Source organism: Neopsephotus bourkii, unplaced genomic scaffold (assembly GCF_033783945.1).
Source record: "Neopsephotus bourkii isolate Nb327-2 ecotype Australia unplaced genomic scaffold, CSIRO-AGI_Nbou_v1 NB_272, whole genome shotgun sequence".
Lineage (NCBI taxonomy): Eukaryota > Metazoa > Chordata > Aves > Psittaciformes > Psittacidae > Neopsephotus > Neopsephotus bourkii.
The window spans coordinates 1,039,130-1,060,307 of NW_026900781.1; the positions used below are offsets into that span (position 1 = coordinate 1,039,130).

General features: G+C 41.2%; 1 protein-coding gene across 2 annotated transcripts in view; it reads left to right on the plus strand.

Annotated features, from left to right (window-relative positions):
- The first annotated feature begins 3,293 nt into the window (after nucleotides 1–3,293).
- The window catches only part of TGFBR1 (transforming growth factor beta receptor 1), a 37,370-nt gene continuing 19,485 nt past the window's right edge, over nucleotides 3,294–21,178 (plus strand). The window contains exons 1-4 of one of the 2 annotated variants that reach the window (XM_061346329.1): nucleotides 3,294–3,448; nucleotides 13,439–13,690; nucleotides 14,092–14,334; nucleotides 20,309–20,539. In XM_061346329.1, the coding sequence (XP_061202313.1) occupies nucleotides 3,370–3,448; nucleotides 13,439–13,690; nucleotides 14,092–14,334; nucleotides 20,309–20,539 (805 nt within the window). In that variant the 5' untranslated portion in view covers nucleotides 3,294–3,369. The remainder of the gene's footprint in view (nucleotides 3,449–13,438; nucleotides 13,691–14,091; nucleotides 14,335–20,308; nucleotides 20,540–21,178) is intronic. The other variant, XM_061346330.1, reaches the window with a different exon arrangement.

Here is a 21,178-nt window from a genome sequence, read left to right on the forward strand (position 1 = left end):
CTTGCAACATTATAATGTTTCCACAAGCCTATTAGCTGTATAATACGGCAAGTGTTAGCTGGAGGGATCAAGCATACTGCATACTGACGCAGGGTATTATTAGGCTGTTCAGTTTGTGACTCTGAGATACGGATCTGGTATGTTTCACGGTGAACTAGAAGCGAAAATGGTTTCACACATCTTAAGCTTTGGCTGGCTTTTTATTAATGGAGTTGATTAAGTGGGGTTTAAATCCCACTGTATTTAGTTTTGGAAGCACTGATGAGGCAAATCAGGCAATGTTCATAAAGTTATAAAGTGAATTAATTCTGGATATTTTATAAAGCAGTGACTTAAAGTGTTTTCATTTGCTTGACTAATTTAGCAAGATCTCAAATCTTTCCTAAACTTTCTGATTTGTAGACTTATAGAAACTGCACACTAAAAAGCACTTTGATCCTTTCTGTTCCAGTTTTGAGTAGGAAAACTGCTTGGGAAAATCGAGGACTGAGGGGTGGGGTGGGTGGGGCTGGGGTAGTGGTGATGTTTTGGGTGGTGGTTTTTTGAATATCACTTACTTTGTTGTCTTGGTGAACACTACCCATTCAGTATTTTTCCTCTTGCTGAGTTCCTTGGTGAACATAATTTTTAAATACCATGATGCACTCAATAGTTCTTTTAAAAGCATATAAAATTTAGCTAATTACCATGGAGAGAAAACAGTAAAAGCTGCAAGTGAAGTTTTGCAACACCTTATTTCTTCTTGTTCTAGCACTAACTGTGCATATTTTCTTGCTGAAACATTCATTAGAATTCCTTATCACCCTGATCTTTACAGTGAAATTATTTTTTCTGGTTATTTTGGCAGAAAAAAGGCCAAGTGATTACTGTAATTTTGAAAAATCTGAAGTCACAGGAGAGTTATTTTCTTCCTAAATAAAATGTTGCTTTACTAAAAGTGTATCTTAGAAACTGTTTATTGACTGTGTCATGGTCTAACATAGCCTTATTGGTGCAGTCATATGTAAGATCTCATTTTCTTTGGATTGGCATTCAACTGTTTGCAGACACAGGCAGAAGCCCATTATTAAATTCTTCATAGGCTATCATTTTTATTTTGTATTTTTTATGTAACTGTACCATCTTATATGGCAAAAAAGACAGGTGATTAATTATCAAACAGAATATATAACTTCAGGTACTGTGCATCTCAAACAGTAAATCTAAGTACCTCCCACGTAACCCTCACAAAGATACAGTCCTACCCAGACCAACTAAAAGCAATTACGAAGTTCATATGAAGAAACAGGAACACCAAAATATTAGAAGGGAAGAACTGACTACAGAAGCAATAGTGGAAAAAAGATGATGGAAAAACACAGGGATGAATCTTACAGAAACAAGGGACAGCTAATGGGGAAAGGTGTAGGTACTGACTTTCACTGTCAGTGACCTTCCAACAAGATCAAGATCCAACAGGCTACCAGAGTCCTTCCAGCATCAAGAATCTATATCATAATCTAAAGTTCCTAGACACCACCTTAATTAAGACCAGAAGGTGCAGCCCTAAGTATCCAGAAACATGGAAAAGAGGGATTCCAGACATACAGAATCCATTTCAGTAGCTTTGCAATCATTAAAATATGATTTTGCAAGAGAAAATATAACTAGGGTCTGCTTATATATGATGCTGGTTGCTGCTTAGAAGGGAAAGAAAATGAATTAATAAAAATGTACCTCACTTTGAACCGTTATCAAGATTCTTATCCAGGTGAACTGTACTGTAGGAGAAACAAGACTTTTTATAAAAGCTGTGTTGGCTGAACAACTGAAAAAAAAAAAAAAAGAAAAAGGAGACAGGAGATCAATGTGACATGGAAATGAATGTGGCACTGAAGACTGCAGAGGTTGCTGCCCTGAACACTGAACTGGGAAGTCACCATTTGGCAGAGCTCCTGTGACCTACGTGTCTCGTCCTACGACTGGAGGGTAACACAGCAAGTAAAAAGAATAGTACAAAAGTATATGCTGAACTTGGTGGACTCTGAACACAACAGCCATGTAATGGAGCTAGGATGTCAGGGGAGAGGGGGCAGATTCCTAGAGCAAGCAGGTAACTTCTGGGAGAGTGGTTACTTGATCCCAAGAGAGCCTTTCCTCTTTTCTTGTCACCCATACAATAGCTAATAAAGCTCTGGACAGAATTAACAACCTCAGTCATGTAATTTTCTTCGAAGGGTTGATTCTAGTTTGTAAGATAAAGTAGAACCTCAAACAGCTATTTGGACTGTCCAAATTTGTTTCTGATTCCCAAGTAACTCCGGCAGTTAAACTGTGAAATAAGACGGGAACCACACACGGGGACTAGCGCTGTTCTTCCCTCGCAGAGTACGAAAACTTGTAGGCTCTCTACCCTATAATCTTCGTGCTGCGGGAAGGTGCATCCTTTACTCCCGAATCGCGACGCAGGCTTCACTAGCAGCAGGAACGCTGAGCTGTCTCATACATACACCAGCTGCTACGTTAGCAGGGAATAAGGTGTCAGACTGCGTGTTACATCTACAACCCATCCGACAAATCACGTAAGAGAGAAGCATCGCAGTTGATAAACGAAAGGGCCCCGCATACTTCCAGTCCGTCTCCCACCCGCAGTCTCCAGAGGAGCAATTCCTCGGGTAACTGCAGCTTTCCCTCTTCTTCAGAAACTGAGGGCTAACTCCTCCCGTCTGATTAACCGCTATCGCCCGCTTCCTCCCAGCCCCGGGACCGGACCATAGCTTCAGCGATCACCCGGCGGCCCTGGGCCCTGCTGTGTCTGATGGCTGCTGGTTAGAGCAGCCACAGAGCCTCAGCCACACGCCCGGGTGCTCCCTCACCGCCCTAACGCGCGGCCCGCCCCTGTTTCTAAGAGACGCTACGGCTTCTGCCATCAGCCACATCGCCCCAGGCTGCATGCGCAGGGACAGCAATTCCCGCCGCCCAAGTACCTCACGGGGCCGGCTGCGTTCCCGCCGCCGCCGGTCCTCACCAGCACCGCGACAAGGCGCCGACAGCCAACCGCCAATCACAACCCAACCGCGCCGCGCCGCGCCCCGCCCCTCGGACGCACCGGTTGCGCCCTCCAGCCGCCTGTTGTTGTTGGGGCTTTCCGCAGCTGCCGGGGGCGGTGCCGGGGCCGGAGCGGAGGGGGGGAGAGAGGCCAATCAGGCGGCGGCGCTGCGTCAGTTAGTTTAGCGGTAGGAGCGAGCCGGGGAGGTGTAGGGGCAGTGTGAGCGGCTGTCTGCTTGTCTCTCGGGGGAGGAGCACAGGGGCGGGGCCGCGATAGGCGGAATCCTGGCGCGCGGGTGCGCGCGCGCGCGCGCCCTGGCTCCACGGTTTCGGGACCGGACCATGGCGGTAGCGGCCGCTCGGCGGCTCTGGGCCCTGTTGTGCCTGGTGGTGTCCGCGCCGCTCTTCCCAGGGGCGGCCGGTGAGTGCACGCGTGTCTGAGGGAATGAAGGGAGGAAGGGAAATGAGGAGAGGGAGTGGGTGAGGTGGTGCTTGGGACGGGAGGGGAGGGGGGAAGAGAGCGATGAGGAGCTGCGGGTCTCCGTCGGTTCCTTTCAACAACATGGCGGAGGGGCCGGCTGGGGCGGAGTCGCCTTCTTCCCCCCTACCCCTCCCACCACCCCGGTGTCCGAGCCCGGCGGAGCCCGGCGGGAGCTCGTCCCTTTGTTGGCCGAGAGCAGTGGTGGCTACGCGGGAGGGGCCGCGGCGCGGGGCAGACGTAGTGCGGCTGGGTGAGGAGGGCAGTGATGAGGGGTGGACGCGGTACTGTGCACGCTTGACACTCGCCCCTCGCCGGTGCCCGCGTTGCCGCCTCGGGTGGCTCTGTCTGGGGTAACTTTCCCGCGCCCCTAGCCCCGTGAGCCCGTCGACCCCTGAGGATGTGGCGGGCTCCGGCTCTTCCTTTCACAAGCGGGTTTGGGTGGCCGTGGCCCGTGAAGGTAATTTGGTTATCGGTGGCGGAGCACCGTCCTCTCTCTCTCCATCGTTATGGGCACATCAGCCCTCGAGAGCTACCTTTGCTCTGCCCGGGGTGGGCCAGTTTAGACAGCAAACTGAGGAAAAGCTGCCGTGCCTTGTGAGCTCCTGAGGAGCTCTTACAAACAGTCACGGGGGAGGAGAGACAAGCGGCGTCTGCTCGTGTAGATACGTGTTGAATGTTCCGTGTAGTGAAGGTAAAAGACTCCCTTAACTCCCACGTCAGATGCTTTAGCTCCGTTACACGCCACATTGTGGTGTGTTTGCAGCGTCTGCTCTGAAAGCTAGTAGCTTGGAGATAGAGGTGATCTCTCAGTTACAGTCAGACAGCTAACCTGAATGCTCTTATGGTCCAAGCCATGCAGAAATAAAATCTTTGATGAACCTTGTACAGTAAAACGGTTTTGTTTCTCCAGCCTTCTCTACCTATGTTATCTTGTGAGAGAGATATGGTGTTAGAGCTGTGCTGTTGCAGAGCTAATGCATGAAACAGGAGTTCTTAGCAGCATTCAGAAATACATGAAATAGGTAATTTTCCATTAAAAAAAACCCCACAAACCGTTTTGTTCTACAGTTAGCAGTTTGGGCCATATGCCTCAATAGGATATACGCATGTTATAGGCACTAAGCTAATTGATTTAGGTTTCATTTTCATCTGTGGTGAGTTAGATAATGATGATGACAGACACACAAAGTCTGCACTTTATAAATGGACTGCTCCCTGAATTCCTCTGTGGATATATTGAGTATTGCTTTGGGTTCTAAAGAGGAAGTGGAGAAGCACCATGGCTTTCTTCAGTTACAGCTTTAAGATGTCCCTTCATCTCGATTTTTACCATGCTGTTCATAATTCAGCCTAAGATGGTACTTTTGTATTAAAGTATTACTTAAAGAAGACAGAAGTTGCTATACTAAAATGCTGTGTTAATTGCCCATGTTCTTGTTGAAGAAGATGGAGAATCCTTGATGGAGAGGCAGTGAATTAAGCTTAAGTTAACCATAGTTCTTGTGTTATTGAAAAGCTGCAACAGGCTTTAATAATTAAAAGCTTTCTTATGTAACATGTCCAGTTTAGACATTGAAGGAAATTTATCTTGATGTGAGCTTTGAACTTTTCCCTCTTGATGCCTCGGATCAATCAACAGTTTTCCCATAATAGCGGTAATGAAATTAATGTCTAAAAGCTTTATGTGAAAACATAGACTTCCATACAAAAAACTTCCATGCAAAACCATACAAGAATAGAACTGGTGGTGTGTGGCCTTCGTTTTGGTGGTGATGGTGGTGGTTGTTGGTTTGTGTGTGGGTTTTTTTGTTCAGTTTTTAAAAAGAGAGAAATCCTCCTTATCCAAGAGAATATGGGGATCCAGGCTTCTTGATCCATAACTCACAGACCAGTCCTGGTACTTACAAGGAATTAATTAGAACATTGTGGTCTCAGTTGACAAGGAAGTGCAAGGTATGATTTGGCTACTGTTACTTAGTATTATCATGGGTTGACAGAAGTTAGGCATTTTCTGACTTCTGATACTGCTGTTCTGCAGTGTACTAGTGAAACTGCATTAATTAATTGTCTTGTGATATGTTTTATATCACCATATGGAGATCAGGCCTGTAATGAGTCACAGCAGCTAGCTTAACAGTAGAACACCCCTGGTTTTAACGACAGTCTAAAATTTAGCTTGCTTTATTTATTTATTTAACTGTGTGAGTGGTAGGTTTTGGTCTCCCCAAGGTTGTGGGGAGCCATCTCTTGGAAATTCTTGCATTTTCACGGTTGCTCCTAATCACATATAATGATGGAAATATGATTTGTATGCTGAAATGAATTTCAAAGTAAAAATGAAGATCTTTATTCTTTCTGCTTTCATAATGTTAGTAAAATTATAATCTAGGCTTATAACTTCCTTTTTTCTAAAGCATACTCTTCTATGAAAGATGTCAGAAATACATTTTCAATGCATCTTCCTGCAGGAGGCATGAATGTACCTGTGAGTAGGTCTGTGGATGAGCTAAAAACAAACAAAAAAAGGTAGTACAACTTGGCACCTGCACTATATAGAAGATAATGTTGCTTTGTTTTGAAGCTGGGATTTTTCACAAGGGTTTCCCGTTACTTGCAATTTGAGAATATTGCCTTAATAAAGTAGTTTGTCTGTTTTCTTGAGTGTATCACGTTGTTTTCCATTGAAAACATTAGTTTTTGGTAATTTTCGTTGACAAAGATAGGTGAAATGTCTGTTAAAGTAGTCCTGAAAGCTTGACATCCAGTGCTGTTACTTTACAAAAGTTAAACTTGGTGCCTTTGTGAGAAGAATTAGTCAGTGCAGCTCTTGAAATGTCGTGGCTTAAAAAAGTGTACGCGTGATCCAGAAATTGTAAGACCTAAGATGTCATTTTTATATCTTGAGCTAGAAGAGTTCAGACATGAGTCAGGTGTATTGTTTGAGGGAATTGTCTGAATAAGAGAATAGAAAGCTGACAGCACTGTTCTGTATTACGCTTTTTTGCTTCTGGCAAATTTCACAGGAGAAGAAAAAAAACTACAAGTACAGCCCTTTCGCTCATCTGCCCAAAATCTAATACTGTCTCTTGCATATAATCTAGCCTTGTCGCTTTATCCCTTGAAACTACATCTTGTGGAACTGAGAGTCCTGATGGTCGTTCTGGTGAAGTTCCACTTTCCAGTGAAACTTCTGTTTCAGAAATTGTACTTTCATAGAATCATAGAATGTTTTGGTTTGGAAGGGATGTTAAGGATCATTTAGGTCCTCCTGTGGCATAGAGGTTGGAACACCTTCCACTAGACCAGGTTGCTCCAAGGTCCATCTAGCCTGGCTTTTAACACTTCCAGGGATGGGACAGCCACAATTTTTCCAGGCAACCTGTGTTAGTGTCTCACCAACTTCATAGTAAAGAATTCCTTCCTTATATCTAATCTCTATCTACCTTCTTTCATTTTGAACCCATTACCCTTTGTCCTGTCACTGCAGTCCCTGATGAAGAGTCCCTCTCTGGCATCCTTGTAGGCCCCCTTCCAATACTGGAAGGCTGCTGTGAGGTCTCTATGCAGCCTTCTCCGGCCTGAGCAAGCTCAACTCTTGGCCTGTTTCCATAGAAGTGCTCCAGCCCTTGGAGCATCTTTGTGGCCTTTTCTGGACTCACTCTAACAAGTACACATCCTTCTCATGTTGGGAGCCCCAGAGCTGAACACAGGACTGCAGGTGGGGTCTCACAAAAGCAGAGTAAAGGGGGAGAATCCCCTTTGACCTGCTGGTGATGCAGCCGAGCCCACGATTGTTTTCTGGGCTCAAGCATACACTTCTGGGTCATGTTTTGCACTTGGCCTTGTTGAACTTCATGAGGTTCACATGATCCCACTTCTCCAGCCTGCCCAGGTTCCTCTGGATGACATCCCTTCCCTCCAGTGTGTCAACTGCAGTGCACACCTTGAGATTGGTTTCCTCAGAAAATTTGCTGAGGGTGCTCAATCATAGAATAGTTAGGGTTGGAAAGGACCTTACCATCATTTAGCTCCAACCTCTGTGCCATAGACTCCCACTATCCATGTTGCTAACAAAAGTAGTTGCACTGTCCCATTACTGACCCCTGATGAACAGCACTGGTCACTGGTCTCCACTTGGACATGGAGCCATTGACCTCAACTCTGAGCACAACTATCCAGACAGTTCTTATGTGCTGAACCATCCGTCTGTCAATTCCACGCCTTTCCAGTTTAGAGGCAAGGATGTCACGTGGTATAGTGTCAGAACTTCGCACAAGTCCAAGTAGATCATGTCAGTTGCTCTTCCCTCTTACCAGTGCTGCAGTCCTATCACTGTAGGCCACAGTAGGGTTTTGTTTTGCCTTTAATGAAGCCGTGTTGGCTGTCACTAGTCACCTCCTTATTGTTCATGTGCCTTAGAATAGTTTCCAGGAGGATCTACTCTGTGATCTTGGCAGGCACTGAAGTGAGACTGATCAGCCTGTAGTTCCATCTGTCTTCCTTTATTCCTTTCTTAAAAATGGGAGTTGTAGGAAATACAACAAAATCCCCTTTCCAGTCAGTGGGAACTTCACCAGTGTGCCATGACTGGATGGTGGCTTGGCAGCTTCATCCACCAGTTCTGTCAGGACCTGTGGATGCATCTCATCAGGTCCCATGGACTTGTGCACCTTCAGGTTCCTTAGATGGTCTCAAACTCCTCTTCCTTCCAGGCCTTTACCCCATGTCAATCCATGAAGCAGATCTACCAAGAGGCCAGTTTGTTCTCCTGAAGTCCTGGGTAGTGAGCTTGCTGTGCACCCATCTTGTCACTCTAAGGATCTCAAACTCTACCAAACTCTACTGTGTGTTTTGTGGTCACTGCAGCCAAATCTGCCCTTGGACTTCACGATCCACACAGTCCCCCCTGCATTGGTAAGAACAAGGTCCAGCATAGTCCCTCTTATTGTCTCTTAGTCTCCTTTATTACTTGGCAAATGATTTTATCAATGCATTGCAGGAAACTCCTGGGCTCATGCTGTGCTGTGTTATCCCTCCAACAGATACTGGGGTAGTTGAAGTCTCCATGAAGAACAGAGCTTGTGAATATGTCTGTGCATATCTGCCTATAGAGGGCCTCATTCACTCAGTCTTCCTTGTTGGGTGGCCTGTAGCTGACGCCCTCCCCTGTGATGTTGCCTGCACCTGCCCTCACTGTAATCCTTGACCCATGAACTCTCGGTCGGCTCCTCGTCCATCCCCAGGCAGAGATCTACGCACTCCAGCTGGTCATTGACACCCCGTCCTCATCTCCCCAGCCTGTCTTCCCTGAAGAACCTCTATCCTTGCTGATGTTTGGGGCCAGAAACTATTTGTCTTTCAGTAAATAAATGAAAATATCAGTAGCCTGGCGTAGTGAAAGGTGCCCCTGCCTATGGCAGGTGTTTGGAACTGGATGATCTTTAAGGTCCCTTGCAACGCAAACCATTTTGTGATTTTATGATATAAAATTGTAACTCTTAATGAAATTTGGTTTGAGATGTTTTGGTTTCTTTAGAGCACCTCACAAGTTTAACTGCTGTAACACCTTCTTTCTGTTAACATCCTTTGAAAGACAGTATTTCAACATATGATTTCCAACCAAAAATTTTTTGGCTGAAGGTATTCTATGCTAAACTGCCTGGTTGAAGTAATTTTTCAGGATGTTAGCAAATATTATAGTGATTCATAGGTTTTTATGCGATTCTAAAAATAAAGGTTTTGTGCTATTTTTCTGCTTCAGAAAGACAACAGAGACAAAAAAAGACTTGTTTCCATAGGTACCTGATCGTACAGACTTCTGAAAGTGAAGTGAATAGCGTGTAGTTAATTCTGTGTTCATATTTTGTATATAGCATTAATATTGGAGCTTTTGGGAACAAATTTTCTTCAAGCTGTGTACTTTGTCTCTAAATTATGTCACCAGCTTGCGTTACTCTTACTGTGGGCTTTCCAGACTGCAACGCCCATGGAAGAGAGACTTCTTAAAGGAAATACCAAACTGTCAAACTGAGAGTCTCAGCCTGAGAAATTATACGATTGTGTTCAACACTAGCGATGAATCATAGAATAGTTTGGGCTGGAAGGGATCTTAAAGATAATCTAATTCCAGCCCCCTGCTATGGGCAGGGACACCTTCCACTAGGCCAGGTTGCTCCAAGGTCCATCCAGTCCGGCCTTGAACACTACCAGGGACAATCACAGCTTCTCTGGGCAATCTATGCCAGTGCCTCACTAGCCTCACAGGGAAGAGAACTTCTTCCTAATATCTAATTTATCAGTTTAAAGCCATTACTCCTTGTCCTTTGCCTACATGCTCTTGTAAAAAGGCTCTCTCCAGCATTTTTACAGGCCCCGTTAGGTACTGGAAGCTGCTCTAAGGTGTCTGTGGACCCTTCTCTTCTCCAGGCTGAACAAACCCAGCTCTCAGCCTGTTAATAATATTCTTACTAAATCAGATTGAGGTATGGGAAATATGCTGTTGATAACTTCTATGACGTGTCATAATGCACACACATTCTTCTATAACTGTATTGTCTTACTGTTCACCGTTACAGTAAACAGTCACATTAAAGCAGGAATGATCATGTAGAATGGTCATGATGCAGTGAGGAAACGCAATAGAGGGCACTAAATTACGATGGTGCTCCAAATCATGTTCTTTTTGTTCTTGGCTTTGTCATTGGTTGTTTACATAACCTTCATTATATTCATTTAGTTGTCTGTACTTTTCATTTCCCAAGCCTCGTATCATTTGCAGGGATGACCTTTCATTAGTTGGTATGGAGCTTCGTGCTAGTGGTTTCATCCAAATACTGTTGTAATACTTAAAAAAAGAACAAACACAAAACTACAGAAAAGTGCCATGGAAATCATGGGCTAAGAAGTAAAAACTTTTTTTTTTCCTCCTCTTTGGGTAAAGTAGTTTTAAAGGAGGTTTTGTGGTAGTAGATTGGAAATGCATCATACCTGAAAGATATTCCTGGCTCTGGAAAATCAGCTTACTTCAGAGTTGTCATTCTCTTATCGCATGCTGCTGTCAACCTGTCTTATGAATGTATGTATTCATTCAAGTGAAGTTGAAGACCTGACTGGTTTCTTTGTGACTTATTTTTAATTGCTATAATGCTTTTCTGAGAGAAATATTGGCCTACTTGGAGACAGTAAAAATTTACCTCTCCAAGAGGACAGTCGTATGGTATTTTTCTCTTTGAGATCAGTTATAAGTGAAAACACTTCGTTATAGAAATGAAGTGATTTAACTACAGTTGGTAATTGACATCTCATCCCATTGATGGCAAATCTAATCTACAATGTATTCACATAGTCAGTCTGTTTTTTTACACATAGGTAATGGGAGAGTGAGACATAGGCAAGGATAATCCAGTTCTGTTTCCTTCTGGAATGGATTGTTGCTGAAGATGCTGAGTTAGCTTTCCTGTTAGAAAATACGGAAATTCAGTTATTTTCCACTTAAGTTGGAAGGCATGAAGAATTGTTAGTGGTGACAGTAGGAAGGGGGCTGAAGAATTTTTAAATGTTGTTGATTTTTTTTTTTATTATTTATTTTTAAGAGTGTGCCCACTAGAGAGCAGCAAAAACCTGTATTCCTAGAAGCTTCGGTTATTCATCTGATTAGGCATTGTTTTCCCCTTTTAAGGGAGGGGGAGAGTAGCTTCAGAAAGAAGTAAAGATACATACATTTGTGCTGAGGAAACTATTCAATTATGTGTGACAGTGTACTGTGTTTTGGCAGGAGATTAGAAGGTACTGGCATCAAAGTGGAGCAGAAGTACAAATTGTATCAAATTACATTCATTGGGAATTCTGTAGCAAAAGAGAGGTGGGAACAAAATGAATGAGGAAGATAAGATGCCAGTTGCTTATTTAGTCATAGTGGTATCAGGGTGTCCCTACGACTTCACCAGATCAGGAAGATGAGTAAGTGCAACAGGGTCAACCCAAACCTCATTTTTCACTTCAAGTAACTTGGTTTCTGTACAGTGACCCAATGTAAATATATCTTACTGAATAATGTCCCTTACTGTAGGCATTCAGATGCATGTGCTGTTATGATGAGCCAAGAATGTTATTTAAATAGGAAAAAAAGTCATGGATGACGCAGTGAGATAAAAATCCTGCTTGTTAAGAAAGTTGAAAGAAATATCAACGTGTGAATATTTTAGGAAACTTTAATGCTTTAACAGGTTTAAAAATAAAGTGTAAATTACCAAAGGGACACTGACAGGAAAATAACTGTTAAATGTCCTCATAGTTAAACTCTGAATAAGACTTGCCTTACTACTGTGAATGGGGGTGTGGGAAATTATATCTTCAAGAAGTGGTAATCTAAAGAAGCTTTACCTTCCTATGTGCCAGTTCTCATTTTATATATATTTTAAGTATTTTTTCAGTAATCTTAATACTAAATAATTTTGCAATTCCATTTCTGCCCCCTTTCCCCCCCCCCCCCCCCCTTTTTTTCTGACTGGTTTGTGGGCTGATGAATCTCTCAGAAACATGGGTTTTCATTCTGTAGCATATACTTTATGCTACAGCATAAAGCAGATACTTTACCATGTTCTTACTCTAACAGTAGAGGGTGATTGTCAGTAATACGTTTTGACTCAAGATCTGAGGGGAAGGAGGTATTTTCAGAAAAATGGAATTAAAACTTTGAGATGGAATGTGTATTTGAGATCAGATTGCCTTTTATTTAAATCTGTGGTATCCAGTGACCGAGAAGAGTGTAAAATCAGGGACTGTTCAGGTGGTTACCTTAAACTCGTGAATTTAAGTAAAGCACACAAATTTCAGATTTTGGGGCATCTTTTGCTTTACCACCAATTAATCCTCACACCCTCGAGAGAGGCTTGTTTGTGGCTCAGCTCATTTTTGTGTTTTGGGCACGGGTGTTTAAGATTGTAATTTTGTCTAAATTTCTGTATTTTAATCTTTCTGCATGCATGTACACAAGCTCTATGCAAACCTTTGGTCTCCACAGATGAACAAGTCAGTGTATTGATATTTTTATTGTTGTTACTGCACCATTCCCCGTCTGGCTTTGGTCCTGTAAATGCAGAAAGAAATATGGAGAAAGCAAGCTGAAATAGTAATCTTCCATCTCCAACAACTTCTGCAATGTAAAGAATGTAACCTGATCATCTTAGATGTGATTAGTCTGTCATTCCTGCTTCCCTACCCATGCCTCCTCCTTTCCTAGTGCAATTGATAGCTTTAGTAAACCAGCAACTTCAGTAATGCAAAGCAGTGTTTTCCTGTGGCTTCATAAATAACAAGTCTAAACCATTTTCTGCTTACATGAAAGCATGTGTTCTTTGATCATTTAGGGTTTGTATTTATAATGAGGATTAAGCCTTTATATGAGCTTTCCTTGGTGCAAAGTTGAAGCCATCAAGGCATGTATAAAGTATTAATCTTAGGTAGCCAGCAGCATTCTTACTTGTCACTTACCGAGGCTATTCACCTCGTTGTTGTGGAAGAAGAAAAAAAGGCATTATTTGTATTCAGTATGCAAACAGCAAACTGGCATGGTGTAGGGGATGTGGTGGGGTTAAGAAGTCCAGAACTTTACTATGAGGATCTGTAATGAAACTCCTTTACCTGGGGGAACATCTGGGATTTCAGCCTTTCTCTGTTAATACATAATTGTATAAGGAGAGATTGTGTCCACTATAAATTTTACTTTCGTCTGATCATCTCCTAATTTTATTAGTTTTTTGTCCTGCTAAAAAGCCTTGTGTTGTTCTTCAGTGTTGCAGTTCTGTGTTTACACAACCAAAAAGATCATAGGCCTCAGTGGTTTGAACTCTTTATTTCTTTAGTCCTTCAAGTTGTTTCTTGGCTCAGAACATGTACCAATACTAACATTCATGTTTTTTCTCAACACAGCATTACGGTGTTACTGCCATCTATGCACAAAAGACAACTTTACATGTGTGACAGATGGGCTGTGTTTTACCTCAGTAACACGAACTGCAGACAAAGTAATACACAATAGTATGTGTATAGCAGAGATTGATCTGATTCCCCGAGACAGACCATTTGTTTGTGCCCACTCCTCCAGAGATGGAGTCTTTACTTTCCCTCATTGCTGTGACAGAGACTACTGCAATAAAATAGAACTTCCAATTCCGACACCAGGTAAGGGGTTTTAACATATTTGGGGGGTTATTTTTTTTAATAGAAAATTCTGTAAGAGTAGAAGCTTCAGTTTTGAAGTTGGAGGTGAATTTGAAGGCCTAAAATACACTTTAGATTCTGCAAATAAAATTTAAAGATATTTGGAACAAGAAATTTAATCTTCTGGATAGGGATGTTAGGGACAGTGTTGAAGACCTATATGCAAAATAAACGGAAACTGTGAGTAAGCACATAGTTGCTTTTGTGCCTTTGTAATATTTATTTTTATTCTTGAAAAAGTTACTGTGCAAATTTATAAACAATACATTGAAGTAATTTGGAGATTACTGCAAAATACAATCGATTCAGTATCATAAAAAGAAAGAAGTAGTTTTACTATTTTCTTTTGTTTTTACTGTCAGGCCCTACTCCAGGAAAACCAGCTTCTAATCTAGGACCCGTGGAACTGGCTGCTGTCATTGCTGGACCTGTGTGCTTTGTCTGCATTTCACTAATGTTGATTCTGTATCTTTGTCATAATCGTACTGTAATTCATCATCGTGTGCCAAGTGAAGAAGATCCCTCATTGGATCGTCCCTTTATATCGGAAGGAACTACTTTAAAGGATTTGATTTATGATATGACAACTTCAGGCTCTGGGTCAGGTAATGTCACACTTCTAGTAGTAATTGTTCTGGTTTTAAGAACCTTATAAGGCATCAATTTTTTTATATTGTCAAAATCTACTTAAACTTGAAATTAACTGGAGAAATTACTAGAAAAGCTACTTCCATGCAGATTCATCCAATATCAGTGAAGATTCAAAGTATGGAAATAAGTGAAATAAAAGATACTGAGTTGCTGCTAGTGTTTCTCAGTCTGAGATTGCAGTCAGATATGCAGGGACGGTCAAGCTATTGTAAATATTTTGTTTTCTCTATTAGTAAGATCATTCATTTACCTTCTTGTTCTGCACAGCATATATATATTACTGTCTTCTGTGGTTTTGAGATAATTTGTGAAGTTTTTATCTTTAGCCTGAAAATTCATTTATATCTGTAGCTATTGGTATATGAATAATATTCTGAATTCTAAGTATGAGTTAATATTTTAGCCAGTTCTCTCCTTACTGAAGATATTTTTTGAGTTGCGAGTAGCAGTAGCTATGTGTATAGAATGGATGGAGTGTGCAGACCATGTCTGAACAATTTCTGTTCCTTGATTTCATGAATTTTTGTTCTAATACTGACTTTAACATGTGTTGCTCTGGATGATGATGTAATAATCTGTTCACTGCATACAGTCTTTGCTGTCATAATCTTGACATTGTTGCTTATAGGATTGTGGTGGTCTGTGTCACAGAAATATAGCTTAATAGGTGTTGATAGGGGATGATGTGTCAGATAAATAATTTTATAAATTATATGATTTCTGGTCCATGTTTAGGAGAGAGACATCAGATTGTGTACTGCAACCTCTTATCAACTTTATATAGAAAGATTAAATAATACTGGAAATTATTCCAACTACTTGCAAATGTATGTGCTGAATTATACATGCCCTTTTAGTGTACTTTCTGCAAAGAAATATTGGTGTTTGATTCTCAATTGATGAATTTTTTAATTTTCCAGAACTGAAAGATTTATATCAACAAAACCTAAGCATCTAGCTTGTGTTTCTTTCTCAAAGGCAGTAGTAACTGGTAAAACTGTTCAGAGTCCATTGCTCTATCAAGTAAAATCAATGTAACTTGCTGGGCATATTTAGAATATAGTTTAAAGAAAGAGTAATCTTCAGTCATATCTTCACTAAAGAAGGTTAGGTTGCACTGAGCGTGTAGGGAGTTGTTTCAGTTGAGAAAGTGTCCAAATAAGATTTGATGGGGTAAGCTGCTCTCTGGTTAGAACTAGAGCGTTAGTAGTTTGTGTTAATCTTAAATTTCTCATTTACTAATAGTGATAACTACTGAAATAATGAAAGTGATGATAGATTAAATGAAATAGATGTTCCAATATATTGGGCTAGAACTTGATAAATGCAAATGATGGACGTACTCCTCCAGTTATGTCCTTTCTAGGAGGGGTATACAGAATTAAGAGACTTGGAGAATATGAAGGAGTTGGAGGTTTACATTTCTTGGCATGCAAGAACCTATGATATATAGTTGTTACATTATTAGGAGCATAAAACTCTTTACTTAATATCTGCAGGTAAAGACTTTTCTTAAAGAAAGCTGAAAAGAAATTTAATGGAGAGAGGGAAACCCAAACAAACAACTTAAAAGAGCAGGTGTATGTTGTTTTAAAGTACTGTCTGGTTGATAGTTCCCTTTTAACTTCTCAGATAATCACAGCACTTCTGCCACTTTCTACATCGCTGCTTTCCCACACTTCTTTATATCAGAAATCAGGCCTATGATAATATTAATTCAGACTTAGTTGTCAATTGGTCTTTCTGCTTGTTATCAGGAATATTCCTTCCTTTTCCTCTGGCCTTCCTCCCTGTGGTGTTTCTGAGCCTCTCTTCGTGTTTGAAGACTCTGGAAGTACTCCTTCAAATTACGCTCTTGAAAAGTGAGGAATCCCAGTTAGAAGAAACTTAGGATTCTTCCTCCAGAGCAAATGGTTAGAAACTACTGACTCTTCCCTTGCCTATTTGTGAATTACATTTTAAGTAAAAGCAGCATGCTGGGGAATTACTTTGTTTTCAGAGCTTCAAGACACTCAAGCTGGTCTAGACTCCCAGAGCACCTTACCTGCTGCAGTATTTGAGCACTGGCTAATGATGGCTGCATCAGAGGAAGAAAACTGCCAAGTATGGTTGAATTTTACTTACCCCTAAGGAAAGCTCTTCACGAATTTGTATGCTTGAAAGAGAAAGTTGTGTTCCCTGTAAAACAAGACTGGATGTTTTCTTAGAAGTGATCTCTTAAATTAAGCTACAATGAGTTCCATGTTGTTCATCTGTTTGTAAGAGAAGTATTAGCTTTATTTAGCAGTACTGCCCTTTTATTATCCTAGAATGGTTTGGGTTGGAAGGGACCTTAAAGATGATCTAGTTTCAAACCCCTGCCAGAGGCAGGGACACCTTCCACTAGACGAGATTGCTCAAAGCCCCATTCAGCTTGGCCTTCAACACTGCCAGGGGTGGGGAAGCCACAGCTTCTCTGGGCAACCTGTGCCGGGGCCTCACCACCCTCACAGTAAAGAATTCCTTGCTTATATCTAATTTCTGTCTACCCTCTTTCAGCTTGAATCCATTACCCCTTGTCCTATCACTGCAGCCTCTGATAAGGAGTCCCTCTCTGGCATCCTTGTAGGCTCCCTTCAGATATTGGAAGGCTGCTATGAGGTCCCCATGCAGCCTTCTTCAAGCTGAACAAGCCCAGCTCTCTCAGCCTCTCTCTAGGAGAGGTGCTCTAGCCCTTGGAGCATCTTTTTGGCTTTCTCTGGACTCTCTTGAACAGGTCTGTGTCCTTCTCATGTTGGGTGCCGTGGAATTATGGCTGTGGGGTAGGAGGTGCTTCAAGTACTTATCTTCTGTACTGTTGGCAGCGTATGTATTTGCGATGACTTGCATCACCTTATTTCAAAATTAGTCAATCAGTGACTATCTAAATTCACAGTGCCCTAGCACTTGCACTGTTAATTTTCTTGTGTTCTGAAATATGTCTGCAGCTGTTGAATCTCATTGAGAAGACTGTACGTTTATGGAATAAACTGGGGTGGGGGGCATGGTCACTGAAGGGAGAAAATTCAGAGCTGCTAGTTATCATAAGGCTTAACCCTGTCAAACTTAACTGTGTGAAAGGGGTGCTGCTAGGCTAGAGGTTGCAAGAAACAATGGAAATGTACAGAACAGACAAAATAATCCAGACCTAAGAGGCACAGCTAAGGAAGTGTTTAGTCTAGTGACCTAAAGTAGATGTTCTACTTTAAAATTCATGCTGAGGGACCAGAAGAGATTGAAGTAAAATAAAAAGGATTCTACCAGTTTTGTTTTATGGTATTGTCGCAGAGAAGCATATAAAATAGAACTGAACAAAACTCTAAAAATGAGGTTCCTACTCAAAAGGGAAGTAGGATTCATTTTCTGCAATGATGAATAGTAAGCTGTTGTTATTCAGTCTGATGTTAGTATTGCCTTGTTTCATGACAATCAAGACCTGAAAGAGCGAGAGGCTTGGTGAAAGGAATTGATGAAACAGCAGAAATGCATTCTTCTGCTGAACCTGCAGCTTTTAAGAGACGGATTTCAAAGTCTTTTGGAGCTGAGAACAATTTTCAGATCATGGTGGAAATCTCTTTATCAGCTACATACTATATAAATAGATTGGGATGGTCAGCTGTTAACTTTGCAACTTACAAATGACAACTCTGTTAAACTGTCAGAAGGCTTGATTGAGGGTACTTTGTTATGCTGTATGAAGATGATGATGAAGGCTTCAGGGATAAATTGAGTGACTATGGCTGAAGAAAAGGTGCTAAATGTTCTGAGCTGCTGTTGAATTTAACAGGATCTTGACTAGCAAACTGACCATCATCTTCATGCACAGTTAAAAGAAGCTGTACTTCAAGAGCTTGCAGTACAGTTGTGCCCAATGTGTATGTCGAAGGCTGGTGTTGTATCTATTGCCAGTTAGCTGCTTTTCAGGCAGTCTGGTTTACAGTAAAGCAGTTGCTCAAGTTCTTGGTGATACAGGGCTGTGTTTCCTCTATAGCAAAATAAAGAGACTGCTCAGTTTGCAACAAAGTCTGTACGGAATTTTTATGGATGTAAGATAAATATGGATTGCAATCTTACATTTTTTTTCAGCAGCAGTAGTAGGAGAAAGCACAGTTGCAAAAAAAGAGAGGTGAGTTGAATCTTGTAAATACAAAAATTATAGGAGCACAGTAGGTAGATCAGTTAGCAGGGAGTTTATTGTACTGTGACATGTTAATGTGATGTTTGGGCACTTGTGAATTTGAAGTGCTTCATGTCTGGAAGGTTTAGAGCTTAGTAGCTATCTGTGTAGAGGTTCACTCATACCCTTCAACATCTTTTTTAAGCAAGAAGGGGTGTCTGTAAATGGCACAGCAACTTGAAAGAAATATATTTGAAACACAAAATGTACAGTTTACTGAAACAGATGTAGGAAGAAATATTAGGCATCTTGCCCATTTCACATGTAGGAGATTGGCTTGTGTTTACCATTTACCAGTGGAATTTGCTATAGCATGTAAGTACTAACCAGAAAGCTTTCTCTGGCCAACAGAGTCAAATTATACATTTTTAGTGTTTGGTTTGGTCCCGTGGTTTTTCTAGTCTGGCTTTTTCTACATTTCAAGAGTCTGTCCATAAGGAATGCAAGTTAGGCTTCACAGATGAGCCTTGACAGTTTGGGCACGCAGCACAGTGAACCAGAGGCCAGCTATTACAGCAAAAATTTTAACTTTCTCAGTAGGAATTATCACAGCACCTGACAAATTAATCACTGGGATGGTGTTCATGTTTTCCCCTTTTTTCACATAGTTACGTTGTCAGCACAGATCATACAGAAAATTCCTGTAGGTCTGTAAGTCTTGAAGAACTGCTCTGTACACTGTTTTAGTTTGCACTCAGACTGAGATACAAGCATGGCAATGCTGCTTGCCAGATCAGATGTCCTTTCAGTGCTGTTATTAGCAAAAAATGACCAGAGATGGACTCAAAGTAGTTATTTGAGCTATTAGTTGTTATTTATCTTCTATAGCATATGCAGATGTTCTTCTATCAGCTATTGTAACAGTGATTATGGAGTAATAGATTACTTTGTAAAGTGTTTAAGTGAAATAATCCCATACCTAAAGAGCTTATTGTGAGCAGATAACCTGGCTGCATTCATCCTGCAGCTTAGTATCACCACAGATTCCTGTGATAAGCCTTGCAGTTACAACAGCAAAGGTTTAAAATAAACCAACCATGGTTGGGGGATGCCAGTGCTTCTTGTTTCTTAAGTATAAACTTAACTGAAGCATGGTATGAGGTGCTGTGAGTTGCAAGCATGTAGATATTCCAAAGCTATAAAACCTTCATGAATGTAAGTATTTTTCTCAAGTATAATTACAGTGAGGTGTACAAGAATGGCCTGTGAAATGGGAAGCCTGTGTTACAAGAATGTTTCCCTATTTTACGCTGGCTTTTGAGAGTGCTGACAGGCTGCTGGTGTACTTGGGCATGAGTGTAAACTTTTGACAGTATTGCTGATAAGCATGGTTTAATTTTAACTTAGAAGTGCTCTTGAACTGCGAGCTATGGGCAGATCCAATCACCCTCCTGCCCACCCCCCCCCCCCCCCAAGTTAAAAAAAACAAACCACTAAACCTCAATCCTGATCCCAATTGCTTCATGGTTTGAATTAAACCATCAAAATTCTGAACTGAAAGAAAGTTTGTGTCTTCTTCTGTAGAGGCAGTTTGTAGTATAACATCTTGTTTTGCTGGCCTTTAAGGGTGAAGGCAGCATCATACTAGTTAGCAGTTCACAAGAAGCTCTTAAAATCTTAAGAGAGTTTATGTGCCTTCTAAGAGAAGTATCTTATGGCATATGGATCTTACATTTAATACTTACCGTGTTTATTTTGCTAGAATGCTGTTTAATGTTAAATCTTCTTTTTAGGTTTACCTCTACTTGTGCAAAGAACAATTGCAAGAACTATAGTACTTCAAGAAAGCATTGGTAAGGGTCGTTTTGGAGAAGTCTGGCGAGGGAAGTGGAGAGGAGAAGAAGTTGCTGTGAAGATCTTCTCTTCAAGAGAGGAACGCTCATGGTTTCGCGAAGCAGAAATTTATCAAACAGTTATGCTAAGGCATGAAAACATTCTTGGATTTATAGCTGCAGACAACAAAGGTTAGTGATACTATGAATTCCTTTTGCTGATTGTGTATTCAGAATGGATGGTAAATGGGGTGGAAAATGAAGTTGTGAGGATCCAGTTAAGAGCAGAAAAAAAAAATCTTGTTACTAGAGCATTTCAGGTTTTGACAGGCTTTTCATAGCCTTTATGAAGGAAAAAAATATGTTTTCCTTTTTCTGGAAAACATGCTTTGTTTAATTTTTAATTTTTATTGCATATTTAATAAGCTGTGATTTCTGCAAGCAAGTTAAATTACTGGCTAAGTTTGGTACCAGAAAGGAAATGCCTTGTCCTGTCAGCACACACATCTGCTGAATACATGTACCTGTACTTCCCTTATAGCCTAATAAGATAGATTTATGGCACTGAAAGAGGTGATATCTAATCCTGTTGTCCTAATAGAAAACAGGAGTTAGAGAATTTGTTTTAAGGCTAAGATGTGAGAAGTTATTAATTAAGAACTCCAGCTAGAAAAGAATTCGGAAAAGGGTAATTATTGGTTTGTTCCTAGTATGAAAAATTATACCTGTTTCCTGAAGCTTTCCTTATAAGCTTTTAAGCATCCACTAAGAGGAACAGTTTAAACTTCTTTTTTTTTTAACTTGGTTTGTTGAAGTTCCAGTCAGATGAGT